Source organism: Cydia splendana, chromosome 5 (genome assembly GCF_910591565.1).
Source record: "Cydia splendana chromosome 5, ilCydSple1.2, whole genome shotgun sequence".
NCBI lineage: Eukaryota > Metazoa > Arthropoda > Insecta > Lepidoptera > Tortricidae > Cydia > Cydia splendana.
The window spans coordinates 7,214,169-7,233,971 of record NC_085964.1 but is presented as its reverse complement, the minus strand read 5'-3'; the positions used below and the strand labels follow the sequence as shown (position 1 = coordinate 7,233,971).

General features: G+C 48.8%; 1 protein-coding gene across 1 annotated transcript; it reads left to right on the top strand.

Annotated features, from left to right (window-relative positions):
- The first annotated feature begins 53 nt into the window (after window positions 1-53).
- On the top strand, window positions 54-15,831 carry LOC134790545 (GATOR2 complex protein WDR59). Its single transcript, XM_063761372.1, has 12 exons — window positions 54-401; window positions 498-705; window positions 1,136-1,717; window positions 1,812-1,873; window positions 1,954-2,292; window positions 2,676-3,047; window positions 3,762-3,912; window positions 4,143-4,326; window positions 7,957-8,077; window positions 8,435-8,677; window positions 9,878-10,095; window positions 14,981-15,831. The coding sequence occupies exons 1-12, from the start codon at window positions 153-155 to the stop codon at window positions 15,069-15,071; spliced, it is 2,820 nt and encodes a 939-aa protein (XP_063617442.1). The 5' UTR covers window positions 54-152; the 3' UTR covers window positions 15,072-15,831.
- Window positions 15,832-19,803: the final 3,972 nt, after the last annotated feature.

Here is a 19,803-nt window from a genome sequence, read left to right as displayed (position 1 = left end):
AGCTGATTAGAACTGTCATGTTGACATTTTATGATAATAAGGTGTGTGCTTGCGAGCGATTGATTTGTTTTGTTATCATGTACTGAATAATCTGTGTAAATAAAAGATATAAAGTTTTAATATTATTGTATATCTTATAACTACAAATCAAAATGTCTGTGCACTGGAGTTCCGAGCTGATGAAGTGGGAGTACCGGGAGTTGCAGGCCACCGCTATGTCCGTCGATTTCTCTGGTAACAACGTGTTACTAGCCGGACGGCGATGGCTAGCGATTAAGCAAGTCAACTTAGAAGAAGATGCTGGTGACATTATAAAGAAGTACCCGCGTCACAGCAAGTACGACGCAGCCGGAGCGGAGTGGTGTCAAACATATCACGGGCAGAAGCTTTGTGCGATTGCGGTAAATAAAATAAAATATTCTTCGTGTAAATTGGCAGCCGTTATCATACATACAAATATATGATACCCTATTTTAATTTAATTCTACATATTCTAGAGTAATCAGCGTGTTGACGTATACGAATGGCGGGCAGGCAACGATCTGACTTGTATTTGCTCTCTACGCGGGCACACGCGAGTTGTGAGCGACACGCACTTCCACAGACAAGACCACAACCTCATAGCGACATGTTCTATAGATACTTTCACTCATATGTGGGACCTCCGGGATGCAAGAAAACCAGTAATCTCACTGTGTGCAGTTGGTAAAATACAATTTTCTTAGTACTTATTATATTACACAGGTATCCAAATGAGCCAAAGTGTATCCATAAATCTAGACTACAGACTATATATTACTTACCTATTAGAATTTAATAAGAATTTTTAGTCACATAATTAAACATAAGGATTTACAAGTTCTATTTTCTGTTTGATACCTCCCATCCCAAGCCAGGCGTGGCTCACTCTGCGATTTCGTCACTTTGCTACAGGTAGCTACAAGTACATCCGTCCCACCAATTTTGGTGGCTAGCCATAAGTCGAGTGAGTCTTCTGTACTATTATTTATTCTGTACCCAAGCTTAATGAACAGACTTTATTTTAGTTTTTTTAAGGTGTTTTTTTTTTGTCTTGTTTATTCATGGTTTGAATAAAATGTGGAGGGGCCTTAAACACTGTGTGTTTGGTTTACAGCGGGAGCTTCACAAGTTCAGTGGAACAAGGTGGCATCTCACATAGTTGCAACAGCACATGACGGAGACATCAAAATATGGGATTATCGAAAACACAGTGCACCATTCCAGTACATTTCAGCACACTTGTGCAAAATCCACGGTGTAGACTGGAGTCCCCACCATGAATACCAATTAGTGACATCCAGTCACGATGGGAGCATCAAGTTCTTTGACATAAACAATGCTAGGAGGCCAGAGAATGTTATAAACACTAACTTCCCAGTGTGGAGAGCTATATATACACCATTTGGAAGTGGTTTGTTGACTATAGGTGTGGGATGGGGCGGGTTACCCCGGGTGGAGCAAGCTGGGGTCATTGGTATATGGGTGTCAGATATCTTAACACACCGGCTCGTGGGACACACGGACACAGTACAGACAATGGTGTGGAGGCCAAACACTCCTCCAGATAACTACCAGCTAGTGACATGGGGCAGAGATCAATCTTTAAGGATTTGGGCAATGCAGCCCTCTTTACTGAAAATGTGCCACCATTATTTACCCAATGATAGCGAAATTGAAGAGGACAATAGTAGTGACAGTGAGTATTTTGCATTGCTCCATTGCTGTGTTAAACTGTAGGTTTGTATAGGACTCAGAAAGTAGCTCATTGAAATGATTGCATTTTGTTTCAGCAATGTCACCAGTTGAGTCTATGAATGATGGATCTGACAGTACAGGACAAGATATACAAATGGTATAATTTATATTCTAAGATAATTGGGGAGTCTAGCATTTTGACTCAGCTTACTAACCAAAGAACCTATTTATTTCCAGACCAAGATGCCAACCTCAAACTTAATATCAATAGATGAAGAGTTCGAATCTATAAGAGAAATGGCGAATATTGAAGTCACTGACATGAACACAGATACAAGGATATGTCAGATACACTCAGAACGCAATGGATATACTGCCAACCTACAAGTGGCATTCCCTAAAAATGTACCTGAACAAACTATACCAAAGTTCTCCTGGCTCTCCGGTACAAATATCGATAGCACAACTACTATCAAAATTCTACAAGCTTTAAATAGAACAGCCCATCGCAAGAAGAAGGAAGGCCAAAGGTGTCTGTTACATTGTCTAAAGACATTGGCGACATCTATTGATGAGGTAATTAGCAGCCAGTTTTTTGAACAACTCTGTATGCTACTTCAAATACTAGTATAATAGGCAAAATGATTGTAATTATTATTATTACAATAGTTGTTGTAGGTATTTATTTATAGTGAATTTAAAATTATCTCAATTTGTCACAAGCACAAAACTTTGTGAGAGCTCTTTTTGATTTTTTAAATGTTTTATTTCCATGACTAACTTCTGTGACACTTTCCCTGATTACTAGAAAATATCCTCTTATTTATTTGTTTTTGCAAGTTTGATTTATTATCCGGCCTTCAATTGACCTACATTTGACCCGTAATCATTCTAAACAAGAAAATTGTTGACGAGTTCTCATCTATGTGTTTGTGTTGTTGGTCAATGTTTATTTTCAGATTCCAGTTAAATCTAGTGACGATTCCGACTCAATGAAGTCTAGTCAAAGAAGCCAATCAGAAAGCGAAAACGCCGGCGACGCATGCATTCCCTTCCCCCGCACTTCCGGGGCAAAGTGGTGTGGCGTCAGCACGTTAGTTGTGTTCAATCGTCCGTCGAATACTCGGAGACTGTCCTTGAAGCACGAGGCGGGGACCCCGAGGTCGATGTCGTCGCTGTCGACTATTCCGAGCCTTTTCGGGAGCGGTTACGGCTCGGTGTCGCCACACGCCACCACGACGCCGTCGCCGACGAACGCGCCTGGGTTCCCGCAGTTGCTGCACAGGCATCCTTCTAATTCTATTACGACGTTCTACTTTCAAGATCGTTGGGTAAGTACTTGGACTATCACCCACAGATTCCACTTTGTGAAGCGTTTACGAACGCCAGGTAATTTATAAAAAAAATAACCTCGAACTGGCCTATAACCGCGAAAATCGAAGTTCGCAAATTGTGGCCATTTTTCTCTGTCACTCTAATTACGCTTTCATTGGAGTAAAAGAGAAAGATCCCCGCAATTTGCGAATTTCGGGTTTCGCGGTAGCGCCTCTGCACCGAGTACCCGTCCGTCGGCGCCGGTAGCGTGCTCCCAGTCCACGGCCTCACAACATCCCATTAACACATTCACTGCCCCCGACGCACATGCGCTGGGTCACATCATAGTCGGATCGAACGTTAGGCAGCGAGCGGTGCGCAGCGTTCCCGCGCGGCCACGCCGCGTCCGCGGGCGCGATGAGGGCGTGTTGAGAGCGTGAGGCCGGCGCGATCCGCGCGCGCCCTGTTTGAACAGGCATCGCGTCGGCATCACGCGGCGCGGACGCGGCGCTGCGTCGCGCTGTGTGTTTGGCCAGGCCTTAAAAGTCGAGCAACTAAATTGAGTTAGTTACCTACCATTTGTCTTTGCGACCAAACAGAATAAATTAATATTATGTAAGCCTTTTGTCGAAAACCGCCTATAAACTTCCAGTGTCATAAAGCGTACCTAAGGGCTTTTATTTGAAAACCTTACAAATCATTGCATTATTAACATGTACATGTTGACGCAGAAAGCGCAAGGCCGGCGCGCGGGCAGCATGCGCAGTCGCGGCAGCATCTCCGGCTGCTCACCCAGGGTCGTGCTCTATGCGGCTCCCGATCTGTTCCCGCTGAACCGGGTTCTCGCCGAGAAATACGTCATCAACGCTGAGGATTCCGTCGGTACTATATTCTAGCATTTATTATTCTAGCAATAAAATTCAGGTTTTGAAAACTCCATTCATCAACATCGGGGTGAAAAAACCAGCACTACTACATTGCGGTTAATGAAATACAATTCGTTGATAGAAAGACAGACAGGGGAGGCTTAGTAATGAGGTTCTATTTGGCAACCTGTGCGTATGGAACCATAAACAGCTATCTTCGAACTGACCAAACATATATTTTTACAGAAATGTGTGAGGCGAATGCGCGGATAGCATCAGCGGAAGGCGAAAGCGAACTGGCGCACGCATGGCGACTAGCGGCGCTGGCGGCGCGGGCGCTGCGCGCGCGACCCACCGACCACTGCGCCTCCAGCGAGGAGAGCATGGGCTGGGCGCAGCACCCGCTGTGCTGCAGCCTGCTTCAGTCGCTGTGAGTAGTAGACCTCTAACAACTCGCTCACAAAAAATGGCTGCCTAAACATCCGGTTCGAAGGACCAATTTATTGTTAAGATAACTGCATATACTTCTGATGATGTACCTTTGTTTACCTATAGTTTGTGATTGTCAGTTTTTATACAACTGAGTTTCTACCTTATCAAAATAATCATTAAGTCTATATTACAAGAAATAAACATTTTAGACGATGTGTTTTAAATATTAGATTAATTTTATTCTCTTTATTCATTTCTCATCTTAAGTTAGGTTATTTATAATATGAATATAAAAGTAAAATATAAAAACACTTACAAAACAATAAAAATTAATATAAACACATTATAAAAAACCTAACCTAGGGTGCCGCCAGCAGCGGGGCAGGGCCCAAGCTACCGGTGGTCAGGGCCGCAGAGAGAGGAACCGGCGGACTATCCGCGCCGTGTCCAAGATCACCGCCTTCTGCATCTGACCCTTGATCCAACCACCTAGCAAGAGTCTCTCAAGATGTTGGTCGAGACTCTTCGCTATTAGACCGTTCACTGAAACGACTATCGGGACAATGATCGTCGAATCAACATCCCACATGGCGGTTATCTCGTGAGCCAAGTCTAGGTACTTACTGGACTTGTCCGTCTCGGCTTTCACGAGATTCTCATCATGGGGGATGGTGATGTCAACGAGCACGGCCCGACGTCGCGATCGATCTATTATCACGATGTCAGGCTTATTGGCTACAATAGTCCTGTCAGTGATGATAGATCGATCCCAATAGAGCGTGGCACGACCATTCTCGAGAACAGGCGCAGGTAAGTACTTGTAGTACGGTACTTCGCGGTCCACAAGGCCGTATAGAAGAGCAAGTTGCTGGTGAATAATCCTGGCTACGAGATTATGTCTGTGCAAGTACTCGCCGTTAGCAAGATGAGAACAACCGGAAATGATATGCCTGAGTGACTCTCCGGGACGGCGGCATGCCCGACAAATGTCGACCGTACCGTCCTTCAGGATATATTTCCGATAGTTGTTCGTCATCATCACTTCGTCCGCAATTGCACAGGCAAAACCCTCGGTTTCTCCGAAGAGGTCCCCGAATCGTAACCAGTTCACCGACGCGAGCAGGTCCACGTCGGGTCCCGTGAGGGCCTTGTAGAACCGCCCGTGTAGCACCTTACTCTCCCATGCCGCCTTGCGATCCGCAGTACTTAGTACCACAGGTTTGCGCCAGTTCTCGTTTGCCAAGGAGAGCGGCGTTAGGTTCCTGTCTACTGCCACCACATCACGATGCATCCCACACTCGTTGTTAAGGAAATAATTCCTGAGATTGTACACCTCGCGGTTGTGGAGATCCTTGGCATTTAGGAAGCCTCGGCCTCCACACTTCCGTGGGATGTACAATCTCATAACTGACGAGCGTGGGTGTAGCATGCGATGTGTGGTGAGCAGTGATCGGACCCTCCGATCCAGGGCGTCCAGCTCGGTCTGAGTCCACCTTAGTATGCCAAAGGAGTATGTGAGTAGGGGCATTACCCAGGCGTTGAAGGCGCGCACTTTGTTGCCTCCTGACAAAAGACTGTTAAGGACTTTTGTAAGCCGACTGAAAAAGCGCTCCTTCACCGACCGTCTAATACCCTCGTCCTCAATACCCAACGACTGTGACATACCAAGGTATTTATAGGTTTCTGATTCAGAGATAGATCTGAAAGACATAATTTTATTATTATTATTATTTATTATTTATTTATTGGAAAACCAACAGCACATGAAACATATTAGCACTATGTATAAAAATCGAAGGCCAATTATAGGTTTATTATGGCTACAAATATAACCACCAAAAAATACTTTGGTACCCTAAACAAAAAAATCATGCTTACCAAAAAAAATTACTGAACACCAAAAAAATAAGGCCTAAAAATACAAAAGTACCACCACTTTAATTACGACTGCACTTCAAATTGTATTCAAATACCAAATATATTGAATGATCACCAAAAATCATTAATGATCACCAAATCTTGAAGACCAAATTAATGCGATATTTTCACCTAAATAAACCACTATGATTACCAAAAAATTTATACATATTACCAAATAAAGTAAACTGATGCCAAAATTACTAGCCCCTCCCGCTCAACCCCCCGTAGCCCGCACCGCATACCTACCTAACCTAATCTACTTTTTTAGTAGCATTTCGTTATGCTACTAGAAAAGTAAGTTAAACTGCTATCAGTTAAGTGGGTTAGGTTAGGTTAGCACTGCGACCCTTACAGAAACGAAATGGTACTAGAAAAGTAGGTTAGGTTAAGTTTCAACTGCTACCCATACAGATACGAAACGCTACTAGAAAAGTGGGTTAGGTTAGGTTTGAACTGCGACCCTTACAGAAAAGAAATGCTACTAGAAAAGTGGGTTAGGTTAGGTTTGAACTGCGACCCATACAGAAACGAAATGCTACTAGAAAAGTGGGTTAGGTTAGGTTTGAACTGCGACCCTTGCAGAAAAGAAATGCTACTAGAAAAGTGGGTTAGGTTAGGTTTGAACTGCGACCCTTACAGAAACAAAATGCTACTAGAAAAGTGGGTTAGGTTAGGTTAGAACTGCGACTGTTACAGAAATAAAATGCTACTAGAAAAAGGTGACGAAGTGGATTAATTAATTTAATAGGATAACGATATATTAAATGATTGCACATTTTTAATTAAAATGTGGTTACAATTTTTATTATTATTATTTATTTATTATTTATTTATTGGAAAACCAACAGCACATGAAACATATTAGCACTATGTATAAAAATCGAAGGCCAATTATAGGTTTTCACAGATAGAAATTACATAGAAGATAGAAGATAGAAGATAATTTTTGTGATCATTTACTATTTTTGCGTTTACAATGATTATTTTGGAGCCATTTGCTTTAATAGCATAGCAAGATTTAAAAATTTGGTTATCATTTTACATTAAAATGGAGTTCTAATTTTGGTGGTCATTTACTATTTTTTTTGGGTTTACAATGATTATTTTGGTGTCATTTTCTTTAATAGGATAGCAAGATGTAAAAATTTGGTTATCATTTCACATTAAAATGGGGATTGAAATTTGGTAATCATTGACTATTTTTGGGTTAATAATGATTATTTTGGTGTCATTTCCTTTAAAAGGATAGTAAAATGTAATAAAATTGGTAATCATTTCACATTAAAATGGTGTTATAATTTTGGTGATCATTCATGATTTTAGGGTGGTAAAATAGATTTTTTTGGTATTAAATTTTATTAAATCTGGTGATCAGTTAAATAGCAGCCGTTTATTATTGGTAAGGTTAGGTTAGAGAGTCTTGATCTTGTCAGTACATCTCACTAAAACCTGTATTCAATTATTCTTCTTCTTCTGCTGCCATGTCCTAGCTTTCGTGGTTACCTTTGCAAAGTCTTTTTATTCTTGGCCAGTCTTGTCAGCGCAGCCGCGTTGATGATGATGTTTGGCCATTTTTTGATGTTGTCAAATTCAAGATACATATGTTTAATAAGTATAATGGAGTTAGATAATGGATTGAGAGATTATGGACAGTTAGATAATGGAGAGTTTAATAATGGATTGTTTCTAAAGCTACTTTGAATTGTAGGATTTCTCACTACGCCAAGTCGTTGGACGTGCAAATGGCGGCGATGCTGGCGTGCGCCTTCTCCATCTTCAATGACACCAACAAGTGGAGCTCGCAGTCCACTATTAGCAATTCTAGTTATGTAAGTTGCTATTTTACATACATGGAGATATAAATCCAGTGTGGATGAAAGAGGTAAATAAAGTAATTGTTGATCGCTGAATGTTCGAACTGCTTTTCTAAGATTACACTCCCGTCCGACAGGAAAAAATCACTCTCAGTTGTTAATAGCTAGTCGGACTCCTGCCGAACGAACAACAGCTTTTATAAGGTTACTCTTTATCTGTTAGGCCTGATTGACCAGTAAGATAATATGGGAATACGACATCGACTTTAACACATCCCGTAGATGTCACTTAAGGCACTATATTAGGGTTTCTTCTAAGAATTCATTCGCGATATTCTTCTTATCTTTCATTGATTTGTGATCATGTTTTAGGGCAACGGAACATCTCCATACAGCACAGTAAACCAATACAGCGAAATAGCCGACGGCTGGACGAATGTCCGCAGCAACTCATGCTCCGAGGCCGAGAACTTCTACACGGACTCGAGCGTGTCCAAGTCGGAACGGATGTCGGCCTGCGTTCTCGACGAGGCCGCGGTGCATCAGTACCACTGCTTTAAAAGAGTGTACGCGGATATTTTGCATCGCTGGCAGCTTTTATATAAGAGGACTGAGGTAATTTGTTAACTGTGTGAGTGTGACTTAGGGTGGTATTCCACCTGTGCAATGTGTATAGCGTCTCACATTTTGCTTAATGAGAGAGTGAGACGCAATGACATTGGACAAAGAAATTGGACAGGTGGAATATCACCCTTAACAACTTATACACCGGGTGGCAGCTGTTATACAAGAGGATTGAGATAATTTGTATGTTAACTTGTGATATAACAATATTTGTAACGCTTACCGTAGTCTAATTCGGACTTTAGAATAGTGTAAGAAAAAAACAACATAAATGTAGTACATAATTGTTTTCGTAATATATTACTACAGTCAACCTCAGTACTTTTTGTACTTAGACTGACTCATGGTATAATAATATACTCCGCCTGGTACTCTCTTCCGAGATTCGCGTATGATCTAACTGACACGGGCCTACGTCATCATGCTGTTTACAGGTTCTCAAACATTAAAATGTGGGAGAATTTTAACCAACGGTGAAAATTATTTTAACGGCATTAATTTTAAGTTATTCATGTAGAAACATAGTAAAATAAAACAAATCTAATGTATTAATTTAAACTTTATTTATCTATGCAAGACAAACGTTTGAAAAACGAATTCACAGTTACACATTAATTACCAAGCTTACGACGTGAAAAGTTTGAAAAACACTGCGACTGCTGACACTGAGCGAGAAGGAAATAACAATTAACACGCGTTCGACAAGGATGACGGTCAGGGCATGAAGTAATCTAGATCCGAATTGTCAAATGTGAGAGCGCTATACTTTGTTGCCAGTAGTGTAAACAGAATTACCCGAACGTCTGAAATTTATTTCGTGAATCGGAAGATATTGCTAACGAATAATTAAAAATGACGTGTTATTGTAAAATTTACGATAAAATACATATAAATGAAAATTATAAAATTAAAAAGAAATATTTTAACTTATTAACCATAGGTATAATGTACCCATGTAACATGTTATGTTGAAATAAAGTGGCAATGTTATTGTGACGTAGGCCCGTGTCACTCTGGAAAGAGAAGACCATGTTTTATTAGACCATGTACTGACTGAAATAGCGAGACACGCTCGTACGTTTCCGTAAAAATACGAAGGAAAACAATTATGCACTATATCTGTAGCTCGGTTACTGCATTAGACAAAAATGTATAACGATAAATGAACGAGACATACTTTCGTATCCTTAGGTGATGAAGCTGGTCCGACAGCGGCAGCCAGCAGCGTGCGCGGGGCCGGAGCTGAGCGCGGTGTGCGCGGGGTGCGGGCGCGGCGCGCGCGGGGCGGCGTGCGGCGCGTGCCGCCGCCTCGCGCTGCGCTGCGCCGTGTGCGCGCGCGGCGTGCGCGGCCGCGCCGTCGCCTGCGCCTACTGCGGCCACGCCGGACACGCCACGCACATGCTGGCCTGGTGAGTGGACCACTGATATATGCGGGGTGCGGGCGCGGCGCGCGCGGGGCGGCGTGCGGCGCGTGCCGCCGCCTCGCGCTGCGCTGCGCCGTGTGCGCGCGCGGCGTGCGCGGCCGCGCCGTCGCCTGCGCCTACTGCGGCCACGCCGGACACGCCACGCACATGCTGGCCTGGTGAGTGGACCACTGATATATGCGGGGTGCGGGCGCGGCGCGCGCGGGGCGGCGTGCGGCGCGTGCCGCCGCCTCGCGCTGCGCTGCGCCGTGTGCGCGCGCGGCGTGCGCGGCCGCGCCGTCGCCTGCGCCTACTGCGGCCACGCCGGACACGCCACGCACATGCTGGCCTGGTGAGTGGACCACTGATATATGCGGGGTGCGGGCGCGGCGCGCGCGGGGCGGCGTGCGGCGCGTGCCGCCGCCTCGCGCTGCGCTGCGCCGTGTGCGCGCGCGGCGTGCGCGGCCGCGCCGTCGCCTGCGCCTACTGCGGCCACGCCGGACACGCCACGCACATGCTGGCCTGGTGAGTGGACCACTGATATATGCGGGGTGCGGGCGCGGCGCGCGCGGGGCGGCGTGCGGCGCGTGCCGCCGCCTCGCGCTGCGCTGCGCCGTGTGCGCGCGCGGCGTGCGCGGCCGCGCCGTCGCCTGCGCCTACTGCGGCCACGCCGGACACGCCACGCACATGCTGGCCTGGTGAGTGGACCACTGATATATGCGGGGTGCGGGCGCGGCGCGCGCGGGGCGGCGTGCGGCGCGTGCCGCCGCCTCGCGCTGCGCTGCGCCGTGTGCGCGCGCGGCGTGCGCGGCCGCGCCGTCGCCTGCGCCTACTGCGGCCACGCCGGACACGCCACGCACATGCTGGCCTGGTGAGTGGACCACTGATATATGCGGGGTGCGGGCGCGGCGCGCGCGGGGCGGCGTGCGGCGCGTGCCGCCGCCTCGCGCTGCGCTGCGCCGTGTGCGCGCGCGGCGTGCGCGGCCGCGCCGTCGCCTGCGCCTACTGCGGCCACGCCGGACACGCCACGCACATGCTGGCCTGGTGAGTGGACCACTGATATATGCGGGGTGCGGGCGCGGCGCGCGCGGGGCGGCGTGCGGCGCGTGCCGCCGCCTCGCGCTGCGCTGCGCCGTGTGCGCGCGCGGCGTGCGCGGCCGCGCCGTCGCCTGCGCCTACTGCGGCCACGCCGGACACGCCACGCACATGCTGGCCTGGTGAGTGGACCACTGATATATGCGGGGTGCGGGCGCGGCGCGCGCGGGGCGGCGTGCGGCGCGTGCCGCCGCCTCGCGCTGCGCTGCGCCGTGTGCGCGCGCGGCGTGCGCGGCCGCGCCGTCGCCTGCGCCTACTGCGGCCACGCCGGACACGCCACGCACATGCTGGCCTGGTGAGTGGACCACTGATATATGCGGGGTGCGGGCGCGGCGCGCGCGGGGCGGCGTGCGGCGCGTGCCGCCGCCTCGCGCTGCGCTGCGCCGTGTGCGCGCGCGGCGTGCGCGGCCGCGCCGTCGCCTGCGCCTACTGCGGCCACGCCGGACACGCCACGCACATGCTGGCCTGGTGAGTGGACCACTGATATATGCGGGGTGCGGGCGCGGCGCGCGCGGGGCGGCGTGCGGCGCGTGCCGCCGCCTCGCGCTGCGCTGCGCCGTGTGCGCGCGCGGCGTGCGCGGCCGCGCCGTCGCCTGCGCCTACTGCGGCCACGCCGGACACGCCACGCACATGCTGGCCTGGTGAGTGGACCACTGATATATGCGGGGTGCGGGCGCGGCGCGCGCGGGGCGGCGTGCGGCGCGTGCCGCCGCCTCGCGCTGCGCTGCGCCGTGTGCGCGCGCGGCGTGCGCGGCCGCGCCGTCGCCTGCGCCTACTGCGGCCACGCCGGACACGCCACGCACATGCGGCCTGGTGAGTGGACCACTGATATATGCGGGGTGCGGGCGCGGCGCGCGCGGGGCGGCGTGCGGCGCGTGCCGCCGCCTCGCGCTGCGCTGCGCCGTGTGCGCGCGCGGCGTGCGCGGCCGCGCCGTCGCCTGCGCCTACTGCGGCCACGCCGGACACGCCACGCACATGCTGGCCTGGTGAGTGGACCACTGATATATGCGGGGTGCGGGCGCGGCGCGCGCGGGGCGGCGTGCGGCGCGTGCCGCCGCCTCGCGCTGCGCTGCGCCGTGTGCGCGCGCGGCGTGCGCGGCCGCGCCGTCGCCTGCGCCTACTGCGGCCACGCCGGACACGCCACGCACATGCTGGCCTGGTGAGTGGACCACTGATATATGCGGGGTGCGGGCGCGGCGCGCGCGGGGCGGCGTGCGGCGCGTGCCGCCGCCTCGCGCTGCGCTGCGCCGTGTGCGCGCGCGGCGTGCGCGGCCGCGCCGTCGCCTGCGCCTACTGCGGCCACGCCGGACACGCCACGCACATGCTGGCCTGGTGAGTGGACCACTGATATATGCGGGGTGCGGGCGCGGCGCGCGCGGGGCGGCGTGCGGCGCGTGCCGCCGCCTCGCGCTGCGCTGCGCCGTGTGCGCGCGCGGCGTGCGCGGCCGCGCCGTCGCCTGCGCCTACTGCGGCCACGCCGGACACGCCACGCACATGCTGGCCTGGTGAGTGGACCACTGATATATGCGGGGTGCGGGCGCGGCGCGCGCGGGGCGGCGTGCGGCGCGTGCCGCCGCCTCGCGCTGCGCTGCGCCGTGTGCGCGCGCGGCGTGCGCGGCCGCGCCGTCGCCTGCGCCTACTGCGGCCACGCCGGACACGCCACGCACATGCTGGCCTGGTGAGTGGACCACTGATATATGCGGGGTGCGGGCGCGGCGCGCGCGGGGCGGCGTGCGGCGCGTGCCGCCGCCTCGCGCTGCGCTGCGCCGTGTGCGCGCGCGGCGTGCGCGGCCGCGCCGTCGCCTGCGCCTACTGCGGCCACGCCGGACACGCCACGCACATGCTGGCCTGGTGAGTGGACCACTGATATATGCGGGGTGCGGGCGCGGCGCGCGCGGGGCGGCGTGCGGCGCGTGCCGCCGCCTCGCGCTGCGCTGCGCCGTGTGCGCGCGCGGCGTGCGCGGCCGCGCCGTCGCCTGCGCCTACTGCGGCCACGCCGGACACGCCACGCACATGCTGGCCTGGTGAGTGGACCACTGATATATGCGGGGTGCGGGCGCGGCGCGCGCGGGGCGGCGTGCGGCGCGTGCCGCCGCCTCGCGCTGCGCTGCGCCGTGTGCGCGCGCGGCGTGCGCGGCCGCGCCGTCGCCTGCGCCTACTGCGGCCACGCCGGACACGCCACGCACATGCTGGCCTGGTGAGTGGACCACTGATATATGCGGGGTGCGGGCGCGGCGCGCGCGGGGCGGCGTGCGGCGCGTGCCGCCGCCTCGCGCTGCGCTGCGCCGTGTGCGCGCGCGGCGTGCGCGGCCGCGCCGTCGCCTGCGCCTACTGCGGCCACGCCGGACACGCCACGCACATGCTGGCCTGGTGAGTGGACCACTGATATATGCGGGGTGCGGGCGCGGCGCGCGCGGGGCGGCGTGCGGCGCGTGCCGCCGCCTCGCGCTGCGCTGCGCCGTGTGCGCGCGCGGCGTGCGCGGCCGCGCCGTCGCCTGCGCCTACTGCGGCCACGCCGGACACGCCACGCACATGCTGGCCTGGTGAGTGGACCACTGATATATGCGGGGTGCGGGCGCGGCGCGCGCGGGGCGGCGTGCGGCGCGTGCCGCCGCCTCGCGCTGCGCTGCGCCGTGTGCGCGCGCGGCGTGCGCGGCCGCGCCGTCGCCTGCGCCTACTGCGGCCACGCCGGACACGCCACGCACATGCTGGCCTGGTGAGTGGACCACTGATATATGCGGGGTGCGGGCGCGGCGCGCGCGGGGCGGCGTGCGGCGCGTGCCGCCGCCTCGCGCTGCGCTGCGCCGTGTGCGCGCGCGGCGTGCGCGGCCGCGCCGTCGCCTGCGCCTACTGCGGCCACGCCGGACACGCCACGCACATGCTGGCCTGGTGAGTGGACCACTGATATATGCGGGGTGCGGGCGCGGCGCGCGCGGGGCGGCGTGCGGCGCGTGCCGCCGCCTCGCGCTGCGCTGCGCCGTGTGCGCGCGCGGCGTGCGCGGCCGCGCCGTCGCCTGCGCCTACTGCGGCCACGCCGGACACGCCACGCACATGCTGGCCTGGTGAGTGGACCACTGATATATGCGGGGTGCGGGCGCGGCGCGCGCGGGGCGGCGTGCGGCGCGTGCCGCCGCCTCGCGCTGCGCTGCGCCGTGTGCGCGCGCGGCGTGCGCGGCCGCGCCGTCGCCTGCGCCTACTGCGGCCACGCCGGACACGCCACGCACATGCTGGCCTGGTGAGTGGACCACTGATATATGCGGGGTGCGGGCGCGGCGCGCGCGGGGCGGCGTGCGGCGCGTGCCGCCGCCTCGCGCTGCGCTGCGCCGTGTGCGCGCGCGGCGTGCGCGGCCGCGCCGTCGCCTGCGCCTACTGCGGCCACGCGGGCCACGCCACGCACATGCTGGCCTGGTGAGTGGACCACTCATATCTTGTTGCAGGCTTCCAACCCGTGTAAAACTCCTAAGGCCTCGGTGTCCATTGACGCCGGGAGAGAAGTATGCGACTTTTCTATAGTACGTAACACTGTACGCGTAGTATGGCTTTAACCGCACGCGAACGCCTTTGAAACATACGAGACCCTTTATCGAATGGCATACACAGTCTAAACACGAGCTCTGAAGAATTGTAGGCGCCGCTTACCTCCTCAACCCGCACTTGGTACACGGCGCGACACAAACCGCACAAACTCCCGCTTCTACAACTCGGAAATACACGAAACTCGAGCTCGAACTGTACCTATATATAAGTACAGTGAATAAGTAAAATGTGAAGTAATTATGTTGTTTCGTTGTGTCAGGTTCGAGAAGCACGACACGTGCCCCACGGGCTGCGGCTGCAAGTGCCTCGTCGATAGCAACGCGTTCTGGAAGGGCGTCAAATATGCCTAGATATATTACAAGTACCCACCTTTCTTATATCTTACTAGTTTCTTGATTTCCACCGGTAATCTAGTCTTTAAAGAAGGGACGAACGCAAGAAACAAAATGCGAATAAGAAGCTCGATAAATAGCAACTTACCAATATTTGACACGCCAAATTAGGTAGGTACGTCTTGGTAATTGGACATCGTGCAAATCTTTGATATTTACATTTCATAGGCATAAAAAATATAAAACTTCTAAGAGAACTGACATTAAAGTTTGACATAAAGTGATCAGGTCAAATATGACCTGGATTTGAATACTAATGTTTCAAGTGGAAACACTTTTATATTCTGATCGGTATAATTACATAGGTTCAATTTAGTAACAGTAAGTAAAACAATCTTGCCGGGGTTGATTTGTAATGACTATCATCAGGATTTATTTGTAAATATGTAATATTTTAGACGTCATTTGTATAATAAATAACTGCAAATTTGAGTACAATTTGTAATAAAAACACTCAAGTTATTTAATATTTTTATTTAACAAACTTTTTACAATTTTATAATTATCCAATTAGAATGAAAAGTGCACGTTACTATTGTAAGTCGAGTGCGCGTACGATCCTTAAAATGTATGCTTTACTTCAGTCTCGTTAAAGCATTTCATAAGATTAATAGAAAGCGGTATTAAGGTACGTATAATTTGAGGGTTCGGTCCAGATGAGCTAGGGTTTATGACGAGTAAACGAAAAATAAATCATTGTTTTTAGTTACGTGTGATGTACGCGTGGTGTTTAATAGCAATAAGAATAGAATTATGGCAGAGAAGTATCCGTACACGGCGGGAAGAAGTTGATATCTGGCGGGAAAAAATTGAAGAAATTTGAACCTTATGTAAGTTTATTTTGTGTTCAAATTCCTTCAGTAGAATATCTTGAGTTGTCAACTCTTCCCGCCGTGTACGGATATGATACCGCAAGATACAAGCGAAAAGAAGACACTGACGTGTCATACTCGTCGTAAGCCCTTTACACAATGACTTTCGCCAATATTCGTATCGAATCAAGTGTGGAGCCAGTAAGACGGCATAAATTAGCCAATATCAGATGAAATAAGTATGAAGAATTGAAGACTGACTTAAAACATCAATCCAGTTGTAAGCTTTACTGAAATCGATTGAGTCTATTTTCCTTCGCTAGACTTAGGATCTAGTAAATCAACCTCAATGGCATTAAGTTAAGACAGTATATTTAGATGCTGAGCTACTAGCCCATCCCTTATGACATTGAGCATAAGTTATTACTCCTTACCTACTGGACTAACACACTTCACAGGAGGGTGACAACACGACATAAAAATACAAACCATGGGAAATTCGATCTCACTCAGTTTTTATTTTTATTTTATTTATTTTTATTTTATTTATTTGGAGAACCAACAGCTATGACAATACCATAGAAATTATAGTGGATACAGAAAGCCAATTATAGGAACTCACAGGTAGTAACACAATACTAAACTAACAGGTACTACTTATACTAAGGTTACGCACTATCGCAAGCACATATGTGAACAAAGCCAACACAAATTATATCTAGTAAAGATAAATTGAAAGTAACAAAGATACTAATTAATAAGTAACAAAATGAGGAATATTAAAGTAAAAATATTAATAATACATTTGTAGGTATTTAAGAAGGCGACAACACGCTCACTCAATAGACTCGAAATATCTCTGCACTACATTACGTCTCACGTTAGGGGTTCTACAGTTGAATATATCAATATCAAATTCTTTAGACAACTCGTTAAGGTTACGACTGGCGCGCGTTAAAAAACTATTCTGTCTGTATTTGGAAGATGCATTTTTGATTGCTAATGGGGGATGATACCTTTTAGAACGAGAGGGGGTTTTGAAACACAGTTTACTTAGCAACTCGGGGCAATCGATTACACCATTAGTAATACTTATTAGGTAGCTAATATCGGCCACTTCACGGCGTTTTTGTAAAGGGACAAGGTGATGGTGCTTACATATTTTAAGATAGTTGGAAGAACTGTAGGGATATTTTAATTTAAAGCAAAGGTGTTTTACGAATTTTTGTTGAATGCGTTCGATTCTGTCTATATATGTATGGTAGCAAGGGTTCCAGACCTGAGAGGCATATTCTAACTTACTTCTAACATATGAACAATAAAGCACTTTAAGCGTCTTAGCCTGAGTGAAGTGAATAGAATTGCGCATTATAAAACCTAGTGCTTTATAAGCGCCACTAATAATGCTATTGATGTGATTATCAAAAATCAGTTTTGAGTCGTGCATGACACCTAAATCTCTCATACATGATACTTTGTGAAGAGTTTGGCCCTTTAAGGCATAGTTAGTGTCGATTAAGTTACGTTGGCGTGAGAAGGTCATTGTAAAACATTTAGAGGGATTCAAATCTAATCTGTACAATTGGCAGTAATCGTCAAGGCGTGCAAGGTCAGACTGAAGTAATATAGAGTCAGCAGCAGATTTTATCTTTAAGAAAACCTTCATGTCATCGGCGAAACATAGAAGCTTAGAATGCAGGAGACATTTGTCAATATCATTAATAAATATATTAAAGAGCAATGGCCCTAGTAATGACCCTTGCGGTACCCCACTAGGAACAGTGACCCAGCCAGACATATAATTATTTACCACAACAGCCTGGGTCCTATTCTCGATATAGGATATAAACCATCGCAGTAAATCCCCACTTATCCCGATGTTATTCAGCTTAGATATTAATAAACTGTGGTCAATACGATCGAAACATTTGCTGTAATCAGTATATATTACATCAACTTGGGACCCACTGTCCATAGCTTCAGTAACATAATCGTTCAATAGAATAAGATTAGATACTGTAGATCTACGTCGCAAAAACCCGTGTTGATTAGCACTAAAATAGTTACTTAAAGAATTAGGCCGCTCTTACCCAATGTCATAATGAATGTAGCTGTAGGATAAATGGTTGTCAGTAGGTAGATTTTTTTAAATGTACCTACTTAGTTTTGTAAAGAGCAACCGTAGCACTAGCAACACACTTAACTGACCATATGGTATCATATTTTTCGTGTTAATAATCAATTCGATAGATGGTTACTTGTGACTTGAATAAGTAGGTACGTATATTGGGATTAGGTATGTATGTACCTATGTTGCTACATTGTGGCAATATTGTTAAGGGTATAAGGTTTATAAGGTAAGAGAAACACATGTGGGGAATTCTCACAGGGTTCCTCTTTCCCCGAGCAATATAAACTATGTTTCACTTCCTAACATGGCCTGGTCTCACATATTTTTGTAGAGTTTGGGTACTTTTAATACAGTCGCTCGACCTATCATCCTATCAATCGTATGGTAATCTATATTCTAATTACCTAAATTGGAAAATATATAGCTTATTTACAATTTGCAGCAGGTATAGAACACTATACATTACTGTTAACTTACGAGCTTACGACTAGCAGGCAAGGTACTGGAACACCGCACTATAGGTAGGCGACTCACTCCATATTGGCTTCGTGATCATTCATTGTCATTATTTTATACTTCATAAACATGTGTTTTTGCAATCCACGTTTCGTTATCTCGTTTGCGGCATGAATAACTGATTGATTACACACTAAACCAACGTATCTTCACAACGACTATAATCATTATTGAGATTCGTCTCATTAATTTAGAGTGTTTTTGTTTATTTATTAGATAATCTGGTTTTAATTACGTAATGTTATTAAAGTTGTTTAGAAGGTTACGTTTACTTGACTACATTTTACAAATACCCAGCCAAGTAAATTAACTAGGTAAGGTCACAGACTTTAATTGTAGACCCATCTAAGACACTAATTTATACTTTCACGATTTTTACTGGATGTTTTTTTACGCGGCTAATCCCGTCGTTGTGAATAATAATGACCCATCTGAGGTCCAAGTTAATTTGGTTGCCAATACTAACGATATGAAATGTCCAATGTAAAGTAAACCCTAAATGGCTCAACAATTAAAGTTCGTGACTGTAATATTGAAAAATCGTCTTTTGGTGATAGCGTAGTTATCAGACATTTCTCATTATTATAATAGGGTTGAAAAAATGGAGTATTTTTTTCTTCTTTCAAACCGAAATATAATTATCACGCCCATTTCTGAAACTATGAACTAGTATGTTAACTATGATAGCGTAAATTATATAAGGTAGGTAGGTGCATTGTTTTTGTTAGCGATATCATTTATTGAGATTCAATTTAATATTCATAATCAATGCGTTACATATGGTAAGTATTTACAATATTTTATAATCCGAATGTTGAGGTCCCAGAATTGATTTAAAAACCTAAATAACAATGTAATAGATACTAATATGGGCACATCTGCTCACGGCGTTAATATTAGGTAGGTACCCATAAAACTAATCGTGCTAACTTAACTGTAACTTTTCTTAATATTCACTAAATAACTTATAACAAACACAAGGCTACATCTAAGCGCTATTTGTAAAATAAAAATCTAAAAAACTTCTATTATAATTTTTTTGAAACATAATTTAAATAGGTAGTCACAATGTAGGTTTGATCAGATAAAATAGTAGGTTGAGTTAGACCAAGATAAGTCTGCAACTATTTGGATAGCACACGCAGTGCAAGTGTTATTTTAAACTTCTAATGAAACTTCTATGAAATTATACCGTATAAATAACACTTGCACTGCGTATGCTATCAAAATC

Bases quoted from the DNA above. Each gene is read 5' to 3' on its own strand.
- LOC134790545 (XM_063761372.1), top strand. From the start codon at position 153: ATGTCTGTGCACTGGAGTTCCGAGCTGATGAAGTGGGAGTACCGGGAG. The intron at 3,048-3,761 runs GTAAGTACTTGG...ATGTTGACGCAG, and splicing joins TCTACTTTCAAGATCGTTGG to AAAGCGCAAGGCCGGCGCGC. The intron at 8,678-9,877 runs GTAATTTGTTAA...TCGTATCCTTAG, and splicing joins TTTTATATAAGAGGACTGAG to GTGATGAAGCTGGTCCGACA.